This window comes from Rutidosis leptorrhynchoides, chromosome 8, assembly GCF_046630445.1.
Source record: "Rutidosis leptorrhynchoides isolate AG116_Rl617_1_P2 chromosome 8, CSIRO_AGI_Rlap_v1, whole genome shotgun sequence".
Taxonomy (NCBI): domain Eukaryota; kingdom Viridiplantae; phylum Streptophyta; class Magnoliopsida; order Asterales; family Asteraceae; genus Rutidosis; species Rutidosis leptorrhynchoides.
The window spans coordinates 212,501-236,588 of NC_092340.1; the positions used below are offsets into that span (position 1 = coordinate 212,501).

The window sequence follows — 24,088 nt, forward strand, 5'->3', positions numbered from 1 at the left end:
TATATATATATATATATATATATATATATATATATAGAGAGAGAGAGAGATTTAATCAAGTGGGAAGCACTTTTTGGGGGGAAGTGGAAGTAAATTTTTTTCGTTTTTTTCGAAATTTTTTTTTTCAGGCATCAAGATCACATGAAAATATGAACATTTAAAAAAGACACTTTGTGATGAATGTTATTATTTTGGCTGTAAAACGCTCGAAGAAAAAAATGAAAACATTCAATGCAATGAATGTTTTGATTCTGAGTTTTTTTAAGGGGTAAGAAATTAGGGTTTAGAAATTAGGGGGTTAAAAATTAGGATTTAGCTATTGGGGTTTAGAAATTAGGGTTTTGGGTTTAGAAATTAGGGTTTAGATTGAATATTTTAACATGAACGGTTTAGAGTTCAGGGTTTAGGGTTTTGGGTTTAGGGACTAAACCCAAAACCCTAAACCTTAAACTCTAAATCGGGCTACATTTCGAAAAAAACACTTCACACAAGATGAAAACAAAACGATGCAAATAAACTCAGAATCAAAACATTCAATGCATTGAATGTTTTCATTTTTTTTTCGAGCGTTTTACCGCCAAAATAATAATATTCGTCACAAAGTGTCTTTTTTAAATTTTCATATTTTTACCTAATTTTGATGTCCTAAAAAAAAATTCGAAAAAAACCAAAATTAAAAAAAAAAAAAAAAATATTACTTCCCCCCAAAAAAGTGCTTCCCTCTTGATTATGACCCTATATATTTATAGTCAAGGGATTCAATGAGAACCCAAATTGGTTGGAGAACTCTCAGAACTTTTAATTCGAGGAAAAAATGGACAAGGGCGATTAATTTTGGTCTTGGTCGAGCAATTTAGGTAGGTGCAAGAATTAGCTGTGTTCTACATGCTATTTCTTCATTTTTCAGCAATTTTCTAACATGTTTTTGTGATTTTAGGATTTAGGGTTTAGATTTAGGGTTTAGATTTTAGGGTTTAGGTTTTAGATTGAGTTTTTAACACGAACGAGTTTAGGGTTTTGGGTTTAGAGACTAAACCCAAAACACTAAACCCTAAACCCTAAACTCTAAATCGGGCTAAATTTAAAAATAAAAAAATGATTTCGAACAAAAATGGGCACATTAGAACAAATATGGGCATATTAGAACAAATGTGTGCTTTTAAATTTCTTGCTAGACTCACCCAAAAATTGCTCTCCCTTGTTATTTTTTTGCTCAAATCAGTGTATTTTGAGTTCCTAGAGTTCTCACCAATGTTGAGTTCTCATTGGATCCTCACCCATTATATATATATTGGATAGTTTTGGACTTTTTTTTTCTTTCTATTTTTGCTATGTAGTTGTTATATTCTATTTACACCAATCATATTTGTTCTTTTATGTTGATGTTTGTTATTCAGTTATTAGACCAATTGAACTTGTCTATTACTTTACTTCCAGAACACTAACTGTACATGGGAGGCTGCTGTTTGACATTCCAATATGATGATATATGTAAGAAGAAGATATGACAATTTTTTTCATTGACAGGATCTATTGCAGGCTGTTCTTCCCTTTGATTTGTTACTTGATCGTGGAAAACGAATAAAATATATTCAAAATATTGGGTCATGCTCAGAGGTCCAAACAAAACCGAAAGTTGTGAGGGATGCCGGAATTGCACTAGCATCTCTGGTCAATTGTGAGGAAGAACTGGAACGCGAGTTGTTTATATCAACCTCGTAAGATTATGTTATGTGATAGATAGATACATCTTCTTCTTCAAATCAGCTTTATTATTTTTTTATTATTATTATTATTATTATTATTATTATTATTATTATTATTATTATTATTATTATTATTATTATTATTATTATTATTATTATTATTATTATTATTATTATTATTATTATTATTATTATTATTATTATTATTATTATTATTATTATTATTATTATTATTATTATTATTATTATTATTATTATTATTATTATTATTATTATTATTATTATTATTATTATTATTATTATTATTATTATTATTATTATTATTATTATTATTATTAAGTCATATAATATAATATATACTACCTTACCTTGACTTTGTTGTCATTCATATATATATATATATATATATATATATATATATATATAGGGAGAGGATCCAGTGAGAACTTTTTTAGTGTGAGAACTCTAGGAACTCCAAAAACACTCCAAATACACTGAAATTTGAGCAAAAAAGGTGCACGGGCGAGAAAAAAAAATAAATTCGAGCAAAAATCAAAAACACGGACGAACAAAAAGTTCATAGTCGAGCAAATTTTTTATTTTTTTTTGTTCGACTACCCGTGTGTTCTACATTTTTTTGTTCGACTATCAAAAATGTAGAACACAAAATTGTTCGCCCGCCTTTTTTTTTGTTTGAATATCACTTTTTTGTACACCCTTGTCCATTTGTTGCTCGAATTGCTCCTTTTTTGTTCGCCCGTGTCCCATTTTTGCTCGAATTTCCCTTTTTTGCTCGAATTTCAGTGTATTTTGAGTTCTCAGGGTTTCACACAAAAAAGTTCTCATTTGATCCCTCTACTATATATATATATATATATATAGGGGCAGGATCAATGGCGAAGTAACCAATCGGGGGGAAGCAAAAAAAAAAAAAAAAATTCCGTTTTTTGGGGAAAAAAATTTCAGGCATCAAGATCACGCGAAAATATGAACATTTAAATAAGACACTTCGTGATGAATGTTATTATTTAGGCGGGAAAACGATTGACAAAAATAACATTCAAGATAATATTGATCGTGAAGAATGTTAACGTTTTTTTTCTTCATGTTTTGTGAAGTAAAATTTAGCCCGATTTAGAGTTTGGGGTTTAGGGTTTAGGGTTTAGTGTTTTGGGTTTAGTCCCTATACCCAAAACCCTAAACCGTTCGTGTTAAAAACTCAATCTAAATCCTAAATATAAACCCTAAATCTAAACCCTAAATTTCTAAATCCTAATATCTAAACCCTAATATCTAAAACCTCAACATACGCTCGAAAAACACGATAATTGTTATATATTAATTCTTCGAGCGTTTTCTCGCCAAAATAAAAACATTTATCATAAATTGTCTTTATTAAATGTTCATATTTTCATCCAATCTATAATGTTTGTGAACAAAGTTTTTTCAAAAAACGAAAAAAAAAAAAAAAAAATTTGCTTCCCCCCGATTGGTTACTTCCCCCTTGATCCTACCACTATATATATATATATATATCTGATGTTGCAGTTATGTCCCTGGAATGGAAGTGACCTTATCTAGCCGCTTAAAAAGTTTATACAGCATATACAGTAAGGTATCATTTGTTGTGATTAATAAATTCATGTGTTTGGTCGGTCGGTCGGTGTAAGAATTAGGTAACCCTGTGGCCCGCCCAACAAAGTAGCCAGCCGCCTTGAGGTTGCTTGCTTGCTTGTTTTAGTTACCTGCCCCGCCCCAGCCCAGGAAATCATTATCATAATCGTCCAATCTGCAAGAGCCATGCCTTCCTTATAAGGAACATTACAATAATCGATGGACGGACCCTTCCCGTTGAAAGAGCATCAAAAATAGTACAGTACCTGGATATATAATCGAGCTCAATCATGGATGGGTTCAACTTTATCTAAGGTCCAACAAAATGATATATTAAATAGAAGAAGAATATTAGACCGATCCTCCACACACAATTATACTATAGACATCTTTAACGTATCCTTTGTGCAACTCCAACTTACTAGAAATAATTAAAGTGTAACTTAATAAATTATTAATAAGTAAACCTATCTTAACACACGTTACACACACTAAAATATATATTCTTCTTCTGACAGATGAATCGTAAAGATGTCAATATTGATAAAGTATATGATGCACGTGCGCTGAGGGTAATTGTTGGAGATAAAAATGGAACCTTACATGGACAAGCTGTTCAGTGTTGTTACAGTCTTCTAAGTATCATACATAGGTATATCACCAATTAACTAGTTCAGTGTTGTTACAGTCTTCTAAGTATCATACATAGGTATATCACCAATTAACTATGTATCTGCTACTGATTTTTTATCGAACGAGTAGATAATCTGGATGTTGTATATGTGCTAAAACTAATTATGCAATTCCAAGGATGTTTAGACCACAGTTTTTCTTCAACTTAATGCTTAATGTTTATTCGGTTTATATATATATATATATATATATATATATATATATATATATATATATATATATATATATATCCGAGCTAAGCACCCCCTATGGGGATAAGGGATAAGCAAATTTGACTTTTTTATATCTTTAAAATTAAAGGTCATATTTTGGGGGGGGGGGGGGGGGGGGGGGGGGGTGGGGGGATTAACATTTCATTGTGTACATTATGAAAAATAATAATAACTTTTTTTTAACCAGCTCGTTAACATACATGTGATGTATGTTAACCTTCTGAGTTAACATAAATCATATGCATGTTAGTTGCTAAGATACATCTGATGTATGTTAGCACCTTATACAAATAAATATATATATATATATATATATATATATATATATATATATATATTTCTGAATCTAAACAATAAATGCCAACCCCAGAAATTATAAAATTTAAAATCTAAACTCTAATTTTAAAGATATAAAAAAAAAACAATTTTGCTTATCCCTTATCCCCAAAAGGGTGATTATCCCTTGATCTCTCCCCTATATATGTGCGTTACGTGTGCGCGCGCGCGTGTGCGTGTGTGTGTGTGAAAATCTTTTGTATAAGCGCAAGTTGTTATATATTGGTTCACCTTTCTTTGCCTTCTGCAGGCTTTGGACACCGATTAATGGCGAGTTTGATGATTACATTGTCAACCCAAAGCAAAGTGGATATCAGGTTAGGATTTCTTTCTTGGTATTGTTTGTCAACAGGTTAAATATGCCATTAATCTTTGCATTATGTATTGATCTTGAAAAAAAAAATTATTTAGCTTTGGGAGAGTCGATAAATGACTCGTAAGACTCAGAGTCACTTAAATTTAGTGTCCGAATCACCCTGTTTTTGGGATTTTTGACTCGATGAATAAGAATTGACTCGTGACTCGTAAGAGTCCCTAAACCCTAAACCATTCGTGTTAAAAACTCAATCTAAACCCTAAACCCTAAAATCTAAACCCTAATATCCATACCCTAAACATTGTTTTTCATCATTTAGTCATTTTTCATTAGTTTTGGTTATCATACATTGATGTATGATAACGTGCTGTGAAAAATAAAAAATAAAATATATTTTTTTTTTATATTCTAAACAGTAAAAATTAAGCCCAGAAATAAAAAAAAAAAAATGAAATCTAAACTCCAATTTTAAAGATATAAAAAAAATCAAATTTGCTTATCCCCTTATCCCCAAAAGGGATGCTTAGCTCTGGATCTTCTCCCTCCCTATATATATATATATATATATATATATATATATATATATATATATATATATATATATATATATATATATATATATATGCACGTGCACGTGTATATCTCTTCTATCAGTGCCCACTAACTAATTCTGACAGTTCATCTCATAATTCCAGTCACTGCACACTGCAGTACATGGTCCGGAAAACTCTCCTTTGGAAGTTCAAATAAGAACACAGGTACATAATAATGATACATTTAATATATTAAAATGATGTAACGACTGACTGACTTACAAGTGGACCAGTAGTTTAATTAGATTAGCTGACAGTAGCACATATTTATTTAGAGTATGCATGAGTATGCGGAGCATGGAGTTGCTGCACATTGGCTTTATAAGGAGGAAGCCGGTAATAAGTTTCCTAACAACAAAAGTGTAATTGGTTCTGAAATAACTTCATCCTCGTATCTCTCGAATACCGCCACGCAAGACAAAATCCGACAAGAAGACAACCACCCATATCACCACAAGTATGGGTCTCTAAAAGCAGGACATCCGGTCCTTAGAATTGAAGGAAGTCATTTGCTTGCTGCAGTTATTGTCAGGTATTTCATCTTTAGCTTCTGGTTATTTTACAGTCTCACAAAAATTATTATTATTATTATTATTATTATTATTATTATTATATTATTATTATATTATTATTATTATTAGTGTTGTCATCGATGATGACATTAGCAAATCAGGGTGGATGAAGATGGAAGAGATCTGCTTGTGGCCTCCAGCTTTGTACTCACGGACGCTGAAGTGGTTGCAGACAGAAAATCATCTCAAAGAAAGCGATGGGAGGCATATGCAAAATTGTACAAAAAGGTTCAGTACAAAATCATGACTGTAAAATCATGACTGTGTCTGTGTCTGTGTCTGTGTCTGTGTCTGTGTCTGTGTCTGTGTCTGTGTCTATGTGTATACACACAAAAAAGGTTATATCTCTGACTCTGAACTTAAGATTTAAAGTTCATGTAGAGCTATTATAACACACAAAAAAGAATAACTGTTAAATCCCCAAAGGAAGACCCATCCAAAGTTCATCCACTGAAGATGAGCATTACGTGACCTATTACCTAGAAATTAGAATATGTGTACTGTATTATATAATAAAATAAACAGCATAATTGTGTCTTAGCTTTCTAATATTGGTATTGGTGTAGATCGAAATATTCACTCACATTTTTTTAAGTGTCATGATGATGTATGTGTTCAGGTATCAAATGAATGGTGGTGTGAACCAGGGCATGGAGATTGGTGTACCTGCTTGGAGAAGTATAAACTCTGTAGGGATGGTATTTACCATAAGGTATGTATGTATATATGTGTTGATTGGTGTACCTTCTTTGAGTCACATTGTTTAATATTAAAATATAAATGTGTTGATCATTGTAGGTATTATAAATAAATGCTAGCTAGATTCATGTACATTGTTGAATTTTATATATAAATATCATAAATTAAGCAGTTAGAATGTTGGGTGAGATATTTAGATGCTAATAGAAGCAGCTGTTAATGTGCAGCAAGATCAATTTGAACGTTTGCTACCAACATTCATTCAAGTAATAAATTTATCTGAAGAAGAGGAAATGGAATACTGGAGTGTTGTGTCTGCTGTATCTGAGGGGAAACAGGTTGTTGATTCTGTGTCAACGAAATCAAGTTCCTCTGCTTCTGCTTCTGATTGGTCTACCCCCGTGGAATCTGGTATCAACAACAAGGTATGTTTACTAATGATAATCCTTGGAATGTTGAAGGATTTCATCAGCCTAAAAAAGTAGTCATATCATATCATCATGATTTTATTTATATTATTATTATTATATTTAAGGTACTCCTGCTGAGGACAATGCTCCAATGGGAGGAACAATTGCGATGTGAGGCAGGTTTTCAGCAATCAAAGGTTAGTAATGTGAATCAAGGAGGAGGATTTGGGGAAATAGCAGTTGTGTGTTGGCCAGATGGTGAGATCGTGAGATTGAGTAGTGGCAGCACAGCTGCCGATGCTGCTACTAGGGTTGGACTACAAGGCAAGCTAGTTTCTGTAAACGGTCAGGTTGTATTGCCTAGCACCCAACTTAAAGATGGAGATGTTATTCAAGTCAGGGTTAGATAATAGATAATTACTGTATGATGATTCATTATTTTATTTTTGTTATATATATATATATATATATATATATATATATATATATATATATATATATATATATATATATATATAGTACTCCGTATAATATTAAATTGAATGTTGAATACCATGGATAACGCGCCCGTTTGTCCCACAACTACTATGACATGGCAACACAAACTCCCCCACAAACGTGTGGGGTGTTTGTGAGTAATGGAGTTGGGGTGTTGGTCAATCACAAACGCAACAATGATGGCGGTCAAACACTTTGTTTTCTTGTAAATCGTCATGTGGTATTAAACTTGCCAATTAAATTTTGGGTTTGAATTGCCCATTTGTGTGATTTGAATATTGTTATAGTCTTAAATATGTTCCTTGGACATTCCTGGAAAGTTTCGGGTCCATAGGAAGTGTAAAACTTGGAAAACGGTAAACCTAGTCAAGGGTCAAAAATGGGTAAATTGCATTTTTTATTTCCTGAAAGTTGGACCTTGCGATCGCGTTATTTATTCTTGTGGACACAAGATTGTTTTGTTTGGAGTCGGGGAAGTTTTAAATCCGGTTGTAAGGTACCTCGTGATCGTGTAATCTATTCTCGCGGTTGCAAGAGTGAAAACAAAATTGTCGTTTTCTGAGTGTTGGTTTTGGATAGTTATATCCACTTTTTCTCCGGATAAGGCATCTTTTCCTAAATGAATTTCCCTACATACATCACACAACAAGTAAATCCGTTCAACATAACATCAACGGATGAACAATTAGCAAATTACGGGAGTCGAACTCTTGGCCTCTCGCTAAGAAATGCATCACCTTATCAATTACTTGTTATGTGAGTTCAGAATCATACATCACTACAATAGTAAGAACTGGAACAAAACTTTACACATTGTACGGTACGTACAAAACAATGCACGTTAAGTTGAAAACATTCATATTACTTAAAACTAGTGAAATGACCCGTGAAACCACGGGTTTGTTTAAACAAAACAGTTTAACGATATGTTTTAGGTATTAAGTGAATAAAAATGCTAAAGTCAGTTAGTTTAATGATCCCGTGGAACCACATATTCCGACTAAGAAACTCGTTAGCTGAACATTGCATCAAACACCTAAAATGCGTATTAAACAATTCACATCCAATCATAAGAGATAATATTGGTTGTCATTTTATTTAAAAGTGTAAATTAAAATATAAATTTAGAATTAGTTTCCTTCTGCCTAGTTTTTATACCTTCTCGTACTCAATTCAAAATAATTAATTAAAATAATTCAAAATTATTTAATTTTAATAATTAAAATAATTAATAATAAGATTTAATAATCATAATTAATTAATAAGATTTAATTTTAATTTAAAATTATTTAGATTAATGACATCACCCACCATGTCTATATTTTTTTCTTTTGTTTTTTGAATTTTTTTAACAAAGGAATTAACCTAATAATGACATCATCGTTATAGAATTTTAATAGAAACTATAGATAGATGTCGTGAACTCGAGAATACTTGATAAGCTAGCAAGTTTATAAAATGTAATACTTAATAAGCAAATGAAGAAAACTAAACAAATCATAACATTGAAAAAATAGGATATAACGTAGAAGTGTGTAGCTTTTACCATCTTTCACACCCATATATCCCACAATCATTCAAACCAGGAGCAGTCACACTCCCTTTTTGTTTATCACGGCATGGGTGAAGCCTGGAATTTAAATCATTGATGGCACAATATATCAAGTCATAAGAAAAGCACTTTCTTAATAACCGATAAACAACGAAATTATAGAATGTTAATCCTGATTGGCAAATAGTTTTCTCAATCCTAGATATACATGAACGCAACTACCGATCTGATTTGGGTATCCTCAACGCCATGGTAGGATTTGAAAGAGGTTGACGTTAATTTTTTAGAGCGCTATAGTTGTGTGACGACCCGGAGATTTTTCGACCAAATTTAAACTTAATCGTTATTTGATTTCGACACGATAAACAAAGTCTGTAATGTTGAGTCTCAAAAAGTTTGAACTGATTTCTATATTCATTTGACTTTCGACCAGTTCCGACGATTCACGAACAATTAATTTTAACTTGATAGGTGTATATATATATACATATATAAAATAATAAATAGATAAATAGATTAAACAAGTACTATTAAAAATGAATATATATAAATATATACATGAATATATATATGTGAATTCTATTAATAATTATTGTTATATTGTAACATATATCAAATATATAAATACTAAATATTTAATAAATGTTATCATATAATAAAATAAAATTTATAAATTTTATATTAAATGAAATTATAAGTTTAAATATAAGTGTTGTATTAATATTATTATTATTACTTTCATATTAACATTAATATCAGTAATATTAATATTATTAAAATTATATAGATATAAAAATTTGATACATATAAATTATTACAATATTAGTACTCTTATTATTACCAGTACCATTAAAAAGAATATCATTATTATTATAAATAACACAAATTAATATTATTATTAATTATTAATAAGCTTATCAAAATCATTATTAATATTATCATTATGATTATATTTATTAGTATTTTGTTTATTATTAATATAATTGTAATTGTTAATTATTATTATTAATATTAATTATATAAAAATCTTATATATGGATACAGAATCGATTTCAACTACCCATCTCAATCAACTTTCTTAAAACTTTGTCCTTGTCTCTGAATATGTACATAAACGAATCCAAACACAAGAATAATCCAAATTCTGTTAGTGATCCTTATCAACTTTTTATTTATTTATTTATTTTACTTCTTTCTGTTACTTTCTTTTGTGACTTCCTGCTCAAAAATTGATTCTGTCGACATATAATGCTCATATAATTGATTTAGTGCAGTTTAAACTAATGCATACGACCTCTATCATCATCCAACATTTACACATTCCATTTATCACCTTCAATTTGATCGAATTTTTAAAGAAAAATAGAAAGAACCCAAAGCCCTGCTCTGTTCTTACTTTGATATTCAAATCAAACAATTTCGCAATCAATTTCAGAAATTATAAATGTTGTGTTGTTAGTAATCGTATACTTAAACTATCTGAAAATTTCCAACCCTAAATTCATCGTATTGATTCTTAATTTTGTGAGTCAAACTTTAATTTTAAAAAGTCAAAACATCTGTTCTTCACAAAATTAGAAACTGTTTTGATAGTTCTGTTTAAATTGATGACTCATATAGTTTCAAGAAGTCATTTGCAATATAATTCATGTTTTGATCGAAAGCTGAAACAGTCTAAATCGTTGAATCACCATTTGAGTTCATATGGAGTCACCACTCAGTCGTTTTATATTTTTCTGTTATGGAAAATAAATTCAATCATCGTGGTTGTTTTTGTTTCACATTAAAGGTCTTAAATTGAGGAATTAATTCCCTGATTAGGATTAATCTCTGGTCAATCGATTTGGTGTTCTTCTTTTTAATTACGTCGATACAGCAGGTTTATTTTTGTTTCTTTTATTTTTCTTTTAATTTGGTTTTTGTTTAATTCAGTTACTCAGATGAAAGTATTTCTGTTTTAAAACCCAAGTCCTAAATTCGATTTAACGAGTATTTGTAAGATTAAAAGGTTACTTAGTCGATTGGATTTAGTAATGATGAAGAAGAAGGAGACCAGTGGAAACGGGTTATAAATAATTGGAAAGGAGTTAAAACAGAAAAACTAAAATGGCTTGGATGGTTAGGAGTATTTCGGGTTTTCGAGAGGTCGGGGGTTCGAGCCCAAGGGACAGCAGTTTTTTTAAGGAAGCTTATTTTTGAAGGTAGCCATTTTGTTATTATTGCTTCTATTATTATTATTATTATTATTATTATTATTATTATTATTATTATTATTATTATTATTACTATTATTACTATTATTATTATTATTATTATTATTAATTATTATGATTATTATTATTGTTGTTGTTATTATTATTGTTACTATAAGAATCATGATAATTATCATTCTTAACATTGTTATAAGCATTAAAACAATTATTATTATTATTATAGGTATATAAATATTATTAGTGTTATCATTATTAATTTATCATTTTAGTATTATTATCATTATTAAGACAATGGTTACTACTATTATTATTATCATAGTTATAAGTAATATATCTATTATTATTATTATTATTGTTATAAGTATCAATTATGATATTATTATTAAATTTAAAACTTTAATATTATTATCATGAGTACGTTTATTATTATTATGAAAGTAATATAATTTATTATCATTTTCGTAAATTTTAGTATTAATATGTTTTATGAATAATAGAAGTGTTAATATTAACATAAGTATCAATTTTAACCATATTGTTATTATTATTAGCATTAACGATATTAAGAAAGATATTATTATTAGTAAATTATTATTATTGAAACTATCATTTTGTTACACATAAATATTTTGTACCTAAAATATACTTAATACATATATTGTAATTATATAAATAGTTTATATACCTACATATCAAACATAATATCATTATTTATATAAATATATATATATATATATATATATATATATATATATAACAAACTAATGATATTTTTATATAATACTAACTATATGTATATATATATATATATATATATATATATATATATATATATATATATATATATATATATATATATATATATATATATATATATATATATATATATATATATATATATATATATATAACTAAATATATAGATATTAAATATTTTGAATATATATACAAACTAAATAAGTATAATATATAATTTAAAGGTATAATATATAAACTTGTTCGATTACGATTATACATTTTAATTTATATACAAATGATATAGGTTCGTGAATCTGAGGCCAACCCTGCATTGTTCAGTTCCGTCGTATGCATATTTTTACTACAAAATATCGTATTGTGAGTTCATTTGCTCCCTTTTACTCTTTACATTTTTGGGACTGAGAATACATGCGCTACTTTTACAACTGCTTTATTAAATGCTTTTGAAATACATTTTGAACTGCGAATACATGAAATGCTTTTATAAATGTTTGACGAGATAGACACAAGCAAAACATTCCTCGAATGAATTATGTGGACGTGATAATTGCCACCATTGAATTATGTGGACGTGATAATTGCCACAATTGATATGAATATTTTTCCCCTGATTATTATTGCTTGGTAACCTAAGAATTAGGGAACATCACTAATTTTGAGAATTAGTGCACGCCTAATTGAAATCATAAAGGTAGCTACCGGGTTTAACACCCCCACCCAGAATGTTCACTAGACGGAAGGGCTAGTGGGCGTGGTGTTTAGTACTTCGAAGTTTATATGATTATTATACAGACGAGATGTTCTGTTTTGGGGATATTATTATGCGCATTATATGTTAAGGTCGGTTACCAAGCCAAGCAATGAATGAAAAGTGAATGTTATGTATCGAGAGAATGATTTTATACACAGGTTATGTGTATGATATTTTGTACACGAGATATGTGTACGGTTACTAGATTTATGAAAGATAATTTCGTACACGAGAAAGGTGTACTGTATTTAAAAGATATCGCATGTACATTACAGGTGGGTATAGGATTCGGGCCCATTTATACCATGCAACATTTAAATCTTGTGGTCTATCAAAATGATGAATTTTATTGTTTTATGATAAACCTATGAACTCACCAACCTTTTGGTTGACACTTGAAAGCATGTTTATTCTCAGGTATGAAAGAAATCTCCCGCTGTGCATTTGCTCATTTTAGAGATATTATTTGGAGTCATTCATGACATATTTCAAAAGACGTTGCATTCGAGTCGTTGAGTTCATCAAGATTATTATTAAGTCAATTATAGTTGGATATATTATGAAATGATATGCATGCCATCAACTTTCGATGTTATGAAAGATTATCTTTTCAAAAACGAATGCAATGTTTGTAAAATGTATCATATAGAGGTCAAGTACCTCGCGATGTAATCAACTATTGTGAATCGTTTATAATCGATGTGGACTTTGTCCGGATGGATTAGGACGGGTCTCTACAGTTGGTATCAGAGCGGTGGTCTTAGCGAACCAGGTCTTGCATTAGTGTGTCTAACTGATAGTTGTTTAGATGTATTAGTGGGTCTGGACTTCGACCGTGTCTGCATGTCAAAAGTTTTGCTTATCATTTCGTGTCGAAAATCATCTACTTATCATCCTTAGGAAATTACCTGCTTATCATTCCTAAGTCTAGACACGTCCTACTGCCTTCATTGCATAGATAGTGTATAGACAAACTCATATCTTAGCGTATCTGTTACTGTAGACTTTGCCTGACAGCTTCCGTAGATTCCTCCGTAACTTATGGGATTTTAGTATTATATATGCATATGTAAATTATGTATTGCAGGGTACTAATCTATATCATATAATCTAATTCTTATCAAAAATCATTCATCTGATCGTACGAGATGAATTCCTCAACCAGTTCGAGTCCCTCAGATTTTGATAGCTATTCCGATAGCTATTCCGACAGCTATTCCGACATGGATATTCACCTAATCTCCGAAAGCGGTGTCACCAGAATGAATCAATCAATCAGCCATTCCCAATTCATCTGATGGGTTCGTAGTCAACTTAATCAACGGAGACGCGCAGAAGGCGATCCCTTCCACTAACCGAATTCACCTCTTGGTGAAGAACCTGAAGCACTTACCGGCGAATCAGTCCGAAACACCATTTTCACCCTCATTTCCCGAATATCTCAACACGATTATATTCTATCTAAAATTCTAAACCTTATTCATCCGCTCGTTCCGACCGACAATCATCCCGGAATAATAGAATAAGTCAACGAACTTCGCGCTCGAGTAATCAATTAGGAGAATATGGTGCAAAATTTACCAGCTTCAGCAATATCACCGGCACCCACAGTACCATCAATAACAGCACCAGTACCATCAACAATCCATGCCTCAATATCTCATTCTGTACCTCGAGTATAATCACTATTCTACGTATCGATATACATCAGTTATCTTCGTTCTTCATGGCGATTATGTAATCTCTAATATTTTAGAGATTATGTACTCTAATTCTAGCCGTAAACCAGATGAGTTTAATATCATATTAACTCATTAAATCCATGACTACATCTGAAGAAAATATATATATGTATATATGTTTTCATAAAGATTATAATTGTAATTAAGAATTCTTTTGTACAAACTGTTAATGGTGAAAATATTTTAACGGGTAGGTAATACCCGAGGAATATTTAGATTTCACATTAAAGAGTTGCATTGTACACTCTTCGAATCTGAATCAACAGTCATTTACTATCTTACCTGCAATCACTGATATATGTATCCGTTCACCACAGAATAACCATTTTCATTCAATTTCATATTTAGATTATGACCTATCAGAATCCAACAAGTGGCTTAAAGAAGAAAACATTTGACATAATAAAATTTGTTAGAAACAAACAAATTAACTATGAGAAATTCTGTTAAGATTCCACGCTAACAAAATCCTAGCTAAGTGTTCCTAGCTAACTGTTAATTCCTTATTACATATATTTATCACAATTTAATTATCGCAGTTTATATTCTCGCAATTTTAATTATCGTCATTTAATTTCTGTTATTTATTTTACGCACTTTAAATATCGGGACACGTATACAAGGTTTTGACATATTACATCAACGCATCTATATATATTATTTGGAATAACCATAGACACTCTATATGCAGTAATGTTGGAGTTAGCTATACAGGGTTGAGGTTGATTCAACAATAATATATATAGTTTGAGTTGTGATCGAGTCTGAGACAAATACGGGTCACGATACGTATTAATTAATTCGATTATTATATATTAAACTATATATGAATTATTGGACTATTAACTGTGGACTATCGACTGTGGACTAATAGCATTGGACAATTAAAATGAATTAAAATATTGATTATAACATATGAAACTAAACAATTCTTCAAGTTTGCCACTTGATTTCATCTTAAACTTCATTTGTATCTTGACGATTACAATCTGCGTTCAAACCTTTCATGATTCTTGAAAATACCTCAATCGAGAGGATGAAACAACCGCACTTCATCTACGGAAGAAAAGATTGATGCATATAGTTATGCACCTGAAAAACTCTCAGAAACTGAGTAAATGTTTAACACGTATCTGTACTAGCTCCTTTGACGTTGTTATTACCGAAAATAACTCTACAATCCCTCTTCAAATTAGCCTATTTTGTCACAGCTCCAACAAATCAACATCGACCTTTCATTCGAATAAGCCTTATTATAACCTTGATATATAAGTCTACCTTTCATCATCGTTACCAGGGAACCGTTTATATTCCACCACATTAGCAGTGACCTTACCAACAACTTCATTACTCATTGATCTAAGACTCTCCGAAAAACCAATATATTTGTTCATTAAAACCCTATCATATACTCATTCGCATCTTGCAATGAGAATAGCCATACCAATTACAGAGAATAGGCAATCAGTATTTTGAAACCTCGCAGCATGTCTACATCAACAGATATATGTATACATATAACATTTATCTCTTAGAATCATGATCTTCAATTCTGAAATTCTGAAAAGCGCTCAGTCTACGACTCAATACTCTGAATGTTGAAAAAGCAGAATGCAACAGCAAAAACTGTAAACGACCTTAACAGTCGAAAGTGATGATAAAGAATAGTATGTTGGCAAAGCGCAGAAGTGTTGGAACTGGAAAACGGATTGAGCAAACTATGAAGGAGGCTATGGACAAATCACTAAGACTAAACCAGCCCTCAAAGAATCCAAATGATTCAGTACCTGCTGAAGTCATTAACGAATACCTTACTTCTGAATCTAAACTCTTGCGGACAAATTTTCTTAATCATCCATCAATGTTAGAAATTCTAAGATATCATCGTATCTTTATTAATATCCTCAATATTTCTGAAGATATCTTCATAAATATTCTCGTCCGATATAAATTATCTCTCCGCGCTATCTGTATTATATCATAAAAGGAAACTGTTTTAGTTTCTATATTCTGTGAACCTTCAAATTTAAAAGATGAATGTTTTTAAAGTAGTGTTGGGAACTGATGCATGAGTTAGTATAATATAATGACACTTGATCAACGTGATTATATTACAGTAAGTCATGCTGAGTTTCTAATGAAACGTGATGATTCACAGACTATAACGTCATCATGTGCCATGTTACAGGACTCTTACATTCTATCTAATCTATAAACATATTAAGAACCTATTATCTTGATAGTCCTATCTTTCTCTTGAATTCTGATAATTTAACCAATCGATATCGTGCTATTACAATATCTCTCTTAGAACATTAGCCGTGTTCATTCGAAACTCCATACTTACGAATTCTGGATCATTATTCACTTGACTTAAAGTCGGAAAGAGAAAATAAAAGGATGGAACTTCAAAACATAAAGGAAATAAAGGGGGTGGATTTATAGTAAAATATCCGACAGAGCAATCAAAACGAATGATCGCATTTAAAGCGAATCCTAATTTCCTTAAATCCTGAAGAATCAAATCTTATATAGACTTCGAAGATTTTCATTAAATTCCTTAAATTCCGAAAATCAACTGTGAATACGTCACCGGTTGAGTCAAATCTTCATTTACTCATGTTCACTCTTTTGTGATAGCTTCATTCCTACTCTTCGAATAATCGAATTATTTCATCCTTATTACTCAATGGTAATAAAACTCTATTTATCATCTTATATGAGTCATGAAAACATACTTATTATTATTCATGACCATCACACTCAAATTTCGAGACGAAATTTCTTTAACGGGTAGGTATTGTGACGACCCAGAGATTTTTCGACCAAATTTAAACCTAATCGTTATATGATTTCGACACGATAAGCAAAGTCTGTAATGTTGAGTCTCAAAAAGTTTGAACTGATTTCTATATTCATTTGACCTTCGACCAGTTCCGACGATTCACGAACAATTAATTTTAACTTGATAGGTGTATAAATAAATATATATATATATATATATATATATATATATATATATATATATATACACACACACACATATATAAAATAATAAATAGATTAAACAAGTACTATTAAAAATGAATATATATAAATATATACATGATGTTATTATAATTCTATATATATATATATATATATATATATATATATATATATATATATATATATATATATATATATATATATATATGAATTCTATTAATAATTATTGTTATATTGTAACATATATCAAACATATAAATACTAAATATTTAATAAATGTTATCATATAATAAAATAAAATTTATAAATTGTATATTAAATGAAATTATAAGTTTAAATATAAGTGTTGTATTAATATTATTATTATTACTTTCATATTAACATTAATATCAGTAATATTAATATTATTAAAATTATATAGATATAAAAATTTGATACATATAAATTATTACAATATTAGTACTCTTATTATTACCAGTACCATTAAAAAGAATATCATTATTATTATAAATAACACAAATTAATATTATTATTAATAAACTTATCAAAATCATTATTAATATTATCATTATGATTATATTTATTAGTATTTTGTTTATTATTAATATAATTATAATTGTTAATTATTATTATTAATATTAATTATATAAAAATCTTATATATGGATACAGAATCGATTTCAACTACCCATCTCAATCAACTTTCTTAAAACTTTGTTCTTGTCTCTGAATATGTACATAAACGAATCCAAACACAAGAATAATCTAAATTTTGTTAATGATCCTTATCAACTTTTTATTTATTTATTTATTTTACTTCTTTCTGTTACTTTCTTTTGTGACTTCCTGCTCAAAAATTGATTCTGTCAACATATAATGCTCATATAATTGATTTAGTGCAGTTTAACCTAATGCATACGACCTCTATCATCATCCAACATTTACAAATTCCATTTATCACCTTCAATTTGATCGAATTTTTAAAGAAAAATAGGAAGAACCCAAAGCCCTGCTCTGTTCTTACTTTGATATTCAAATCAAAAAATTTCGCAATCAATTTCAGAAATTATAAATGCTGTGTTGTTAGTAATCGTATACTTAAACTATCTGAAAATTTCCAACCCTAAATTCATCGTATTGATTCTTAATTTTGTGAGTCAAACTTTAATTTTAAAAAGTCAAAACATCTGTTCTTCGCAAAATTAGAAACTGTTTTGATAGTTCTGTTTAAATTGACGACTCATATAGTTTCAAGAAGTCATTTGCAATATAATTCATGTTTTGATCGAAAGCTGAAACAGTCTAAATCATTGAATCACCATTTGAGTTCATATGGAGTCACCACTCAGCCATTTTATATTTTTCTGTTATGGAAAATAAATTCAATCATCGTGGTTGTTTTTGTTTCACATTGAAGGTCTTAAATTGAGGAATTAATTCCCTGATTAGGATTAATCTCTGGTCAATCGATTTGGTGTTCTTCTTTTTAATTACGTCGATACAGCAGGTTTATTTTTGTTTATTTTATTTTTCTTTTAATTTGGTTTTTGTTTAATTCAGTTACTCAGATGAAAGTATTTCTGTTTTAAAACCCAAGTCCTAAATTCGATTTAACGAGTATTTGTAAGATTAAAAGGTTACTTAGTCGATTGGATTTAGTAATGATGAAGATGAAGAAGAAGGAGACCAGTGGAAATGGGTTAAAAATAATTGGAAAGGAGTTAAAACAGAAAAACTAAAATGGCTTAGATGGTTAGGAGTATTTCAGGTTTTTGAGAGGTCTGGGGTTCGAGCCCAAGGGACAACAGTTTTTTTTAGGAAGCTTATTTTTGAAGGTAGCCATTTTGTTATTATTGCTTCTATTATTATTATTATTATTATTATTATTATTATTATTATTATTATTATTATTATTATTATTATTATTATTATTATTATTATTATTATTATTATTTTTTTTTTTTTTATTAATTATTATGATTATTATTATTGTTGTTGTTATTATTATTTTTACTATAAGAATCATGATAATTATCATTCTTAACATTGTTATAAGCATTAAAACAATTATTATTATTATTATTATTATAGGTATATAAATATTATTAGTGTTATCATTATTAATTTATCATTTTAGTATTATTATCATTATTAAGACTATGGTTACTACTATTATTATTATCATAGTTATAAGTAAAAGTAATATATCTATTATTATTATTATTGTTATAAGTATCAATTATGATATTATTATTAAATTTAAAACTTTAATATTATTATCATGAGTACGTTTATTATTATTATGTAAGTAATATAATTTATTATCATTTTCATAAATTTTAGTATTAATATGTTTTATGAATAATAGAAGTGTTAATATTAACATAAGTATCAATTTTAACCATATTGTTATTATTATTATTAGCATTAACGATATTAAGAAAGTTATTATTATTAGTAAATCATTATTATTGAAACTATCATTTTGTTACAGATAAATATTTTGTACCTAAAATGTACTTAATACATATATTGTAATTATATAAATAGTTTATATACCTACATATCAAACATAATATCATTATTTATATAAATATATATATATATATAACAAACTAATGATATTTTTATATAATACTAACTATATATATATATATATATATATATATATATATATATATATATATATATATATATATATATATATATATATATATATATAACTAAATATATAGATATTAAATATTTTGAATATATATACAAACTAAATAAGTATAATATATAATTTAAAGGTATAATATATAAACTTGTTCGATTACGATTATAGATTTTAATTTATATACAAATGATATAGGTTCGTGAATCCAAGGCCAACCCTGCATTGTTCAGTTCTGTCGTATGCATATTTTTACTGCAAAATATCGTATTTTGAGTTCATTTGCTCCCTTTTACTCTTTACATTTTTGGGACTGAGAATACATGCGCTACTTTTACAACTGCTTTATTAAATACTTTTGAAATACATTTTAAACTGCGAATACATGAAATGCTTTTATAAATGTTTGACGAGATAGATACAAGCAAAACATTCCTCGAATGAATTATGTGGACGTGATAATTGCCACCATTGAATTATGTGGACGTGATAATTGCCACAATTGATATGAATATTTTTTCCCTGATTATTATTGCTTGGTAACTTAAGAATTAGGGAACATCACTAATTTTGAGAATTAGTGCACGCCTAATTGACGCGAATCCTAAAGGTAGCTACCGGGTTTAACACCCCCACCCAAAATGTTCACTAGACGGAAGGGCTAGTGGGCGTGGTGTTTAGTACTTCGAAGTTTATATGATTATTATACAGACGAGATGTTCTGTTTTGGGATATTATTATGCGCATTATATGTTAAGGTCGGATACCAAGCCAAGCAATGAATGAAAAGTGAATGTTATGTATCGAGAGAATGATTTTATACACAGGTTATGTGTATGATATTTTGTACACGAGATATGTGTACGGTTACTAGATTTATGAAAGATGATTTCGTACACGAGAAAGGTGTACTGTATTTAAAAGATATCGCATGTACATTACAGTTGGGTATAGGATTCGGGCCCATTTGTACCATGCAGCATTTAAATCTTGTGGTCTATCAAAATGATGAATTTTATTGTTTTATGATAAACCTATGAACTCACCAACCTTTTGGTTGACACTTGAAAGCATGTTTATTCTCAGGTATGAAAGAAATCTTCCGCTGTGCATTTGCTCATTTTAGAGATATTATTTGGAGTCATTCATGACATATTTCAAAAGACGTTGCATTCGAGTCGTTGAGTTCATCAAGATTATTATTAAGTCAATTATAGTTGGATATATTATGAAATGGTATGCATGCCGTCAACTTTCAATGTTATGAAAGATTATCTTTTCAAAAACGAATGCAATGTTTGTAAAATGTATCATATAGAGGTCAAGTACCTCGCGATGTAATCAACTATTGTGAATCGTTTATAATCGATGTGGACTTTGTCCGGATGAATTAGGACGGGTCTCTAAAAGTTGAACGTAGTCAGATGTGGAATGAAATATTTTAAAGGTATTATTGTAGGGTATTGTTATCAATATACTCGGTACAATATACGATTATATACAAATAGTATTAAAGGAGTGAGACAAATATTATGTAATAATGAAGATCTAAGGGTTTAGATTGGAAACAGAATTTGCATTCAAGGGTTGATTTTTTGTCATGTAAGTTATGTGAATCAATGTTTTGGTGGATGGTGGTTATTATTATTATTATTATTATTATTATTATTATTATTATTATTATTATTATTATTATCATTATTATAATAATAAAAAAAAAACTTAAAAGATTTAAAACTTACAAAAAATTAGTGGGAAGCCTAGAGACAATCTGGGCCCCCACAACTCTAGCAATAGCAAAACCTATCCTAGTAAAAATATGAGCAGCAGCACCGGCACTAATATCTTGCGCCATCGAACTCTTCTGAACCCGCTTTAGCAAAGAAACAGCCTCCTTCTCTAATTCCCCCAGGGAAGAAAATGAGAAAGGAATGAAACCATAACCAATCGCCTGACAGCTAGATTCGTACTTGACCCGCTTCCGACGAGCCGCATCAACCACAGCACGTCCAGGGACAAAGTCAGAAAGCCCAGACTGCGTCAAAGGAGAAGACCCTGTCAAGTCAACACAAACATCGCGACCACAATTCCAGGAATAAAGTAACACATCAGCAGGTCTGAGGGCCCTGTCGTTCCCTCCAGACAACCCAATGTCAACCTCCTTTCTCGCTGAAATCCCAGATCGATAACAAACATCAACAAGGGAATCCCGAACAATATTATGTCGATGCTTAATACCCACCATACCAGCACAAGACACGGCGTGATCCCCGAAAATATCCCCAGTAAAAACCCTTGAACAGGCAGAGCATGCCGTCGAGATAGAGAACAAAGGAACACCTAACCGGTAGCACAACACACATCGGTAAGTCTTTGCGTTCATCGTCTGACCCAACCCCAAAATAGGGACTGCCCTTAGCCAAGCAGATGTGTGATCACCCTGCTGTGATTTCCATAAGGCCGATTGTCGGGGAGATAACGAAAAAGTGGATTCTGCAGAAGCGGTAACCTTTGTGAAATAAACATCTGCCAATTTCTTCATGAGTATTGGGGCAGCGACCTCACTCGGATTACCTAAAATATCAAACCCAACCGTGTTATTAAACAGACCCAATGCATCTTCAAAATCACGACCAAGACCAACAATACCCGTATGACGTAAGAGCTTGGTCTGCAACCCAGCAGACTGTAATCGAGAAGCCAGAAAAGCATAATGACGAACATCTCCCGCAGAATAAACACCAAGCCCTCCAAATGCAAATGGCAAGGTGGCAAGCAGCCACTGCCAATCACCAAACCCAGGCCCTGAAGCAGTAACAATACGCTCCAAAGAAGATCGAAGGGCTTCATCGAAAGCGCGTTGAGCCGCCTTAAATATACTAGGAGGACAAGTACGCAAGGTAAAGTAGAGGTTAGAAACTCCCGTACATGCCCTAAGCAACAACAACTCACACTGAGGATCATCAAGCTTAGCAACCTTATCCATAAGCGCAATGGACTTGGTCACCCTTTGCATCACCAGTTCACTACTAAAACCAAGATCGGAAGTTGCGGGGACCCCTAGCAACTTAACACCATTTAAAGGCCGAGCAATATTAGGAGGAAAGACACCTACTTGCCTGCTGCGAGGGTCCTCCGTAGGCCAGAAAATTTCTGTTTTTTCAACGTTGAGATGTAGCCCAAAACGAGGCCCATCCTCCATAATCAAATGCAAAACCTTCCCCACCACCAAAGCGTACCCAATAATATTATTATTAATGTAGTTGTATTGTATTGTATGGTATTCTATTTGACGAATTTTGTTAGTATTTTTCTGACAAAATATCATGTTTAATCCTTAACGTTTGTATCAAAAATCAAGTTAAGACCTTAACTTTCCTTAACTTTAAATCGATCATGGTTGGTCCCAAATTTTTAACTTGATTTTAATACAAACATTGGGATCAACCATAATATACTTGCCTTTAAAAAAAAAAAAAAAATTCTATTTTTTTACTACCTATTTACAACTACGGAGTAATTTTTATGTCAAATACAGATTGCAGATTGTGTGGAGTTGACGGATAGTGAAGTACACCGTGTAGAGTTGTATCAATTTATAATACATTCATTTATTTCTAAAAAAATATGGGAGGTGATACTCACACACTAGTTTTTGATCCATACATACTTTTTATCATAAAACTTACAATAATAACCTTTATTATTGTAAGTAAAGACATAATAATCAATTAAATGTGTATGGATCAATATTGAGTGTGTGCGAGTATCATTCAAAA

General features: G+C 30.1%; 2 protein-coding genes across 6 annotated transcripts in view; one reads left to right on the top strand and one right to left on the bottom strand.

Moving 5' to 3' along the window:
• LOC139861471 (uncharacterized) overlaps nt 1-7,890 on the top strand; it is a 15,304-nt gene extending 7,414 nt beyond the window's left edge. For 2 of the 5 annotated variants that reach the window (XM_071849860.1, XM_071849862.1), the window contains exons 9-19: nt 1,528-1,718; nt 3,255-3,321; nt 3,839-3,972; nt 4,812-4,878; nt 5,573-5,635; nt 5,746-6,002; nt 6,144-6,270; nt 6,662-6,754; nt 6,969-7,166; nt 7,277-7,587; nt 7,664-7,890. In XM_071849860.1, the coding sequence (XP_071705961.1) occupies nt 1,528-1,718; nt 3,255-3,321; nt 3,839-3,972; nt 4,812-4,878; nt 5,573-5,635; nt 5,746-6,002; nt 6,144-6,270; nt 6,662-6,754; nt 6,969-7,166; nt 7,277-7,561 (1,482 nt within the window). In that variant the 3' untranslated portion in view covers nt 7,562-7,587; nt 7,664-7,890. Of the gene's footprint in view, nt 1-1,527; nt 1,719-3,254; nt 3,322-3,838; nt 3,973-4,811; nt 4,879-5,572; nt 5,636-5,745; nt 6,003-6,111; nt 6,271-6,661; nt 6,755-6,968; nt 7,167-7,276; nt 7,588-7,663 lie in introns of those variants that run through there. The other 3 variants (XM_071849861.1, XM_071849863.1, XM_071849864.1) reach the window with 3 other exon arrangements.
• A 10,456-nt stretch (nt 7,891-18,346) lies between these two features.
• On the bottom strand, nt 18,347-23,707 carry LOC139862024 (uncharacterized). Its single transcript, XM_071850567.1, has 5 exons — nt 23,678-23,707; nt 22,959-23,178; nt 22,384-22,883; nt 18,484-18,516; nt 18,347-18,379 (listed from the first exon to the last, which is right to left on the bottom strand). Exons 1-5 carry the CDS (start codon nt 23,705-23,707, stop codon nt 18,347-18,349), a joined length of 816 nt encoding a protein of 271 aa, XP_071706668.1.
• Between the last annotated feature and the right edge of the window lie 381 nt (nt 23,708-24,088).

What these genes read in the sequence shown, in the direction of transcription:
- LOC139862024 (XM_071850567.1), bottom strand. Translation starts at nt 23,707, where the DNA reads ATGATCGATTTAAAGTTAAGGAAAGTTAAG. An exon ending in TAAAGTTAAGGAAAGTTAAG is followed by an intron (nt 23,179 to 23,677) that starts GTCTTAACTTGA and finishes AGTATATTTAAG; the next exon opens with GCGGCTCAACGCGCTTTCGA. An exon ending in CCTGGAATTGTGGTCGCGAT is followed by an intron (nt 18,517 to 22,383) that starts GTTTGTGTTGAC and finishes ATATGTTGACAG; the next exon opens with AATCAATTTTTGAGCAGGAA.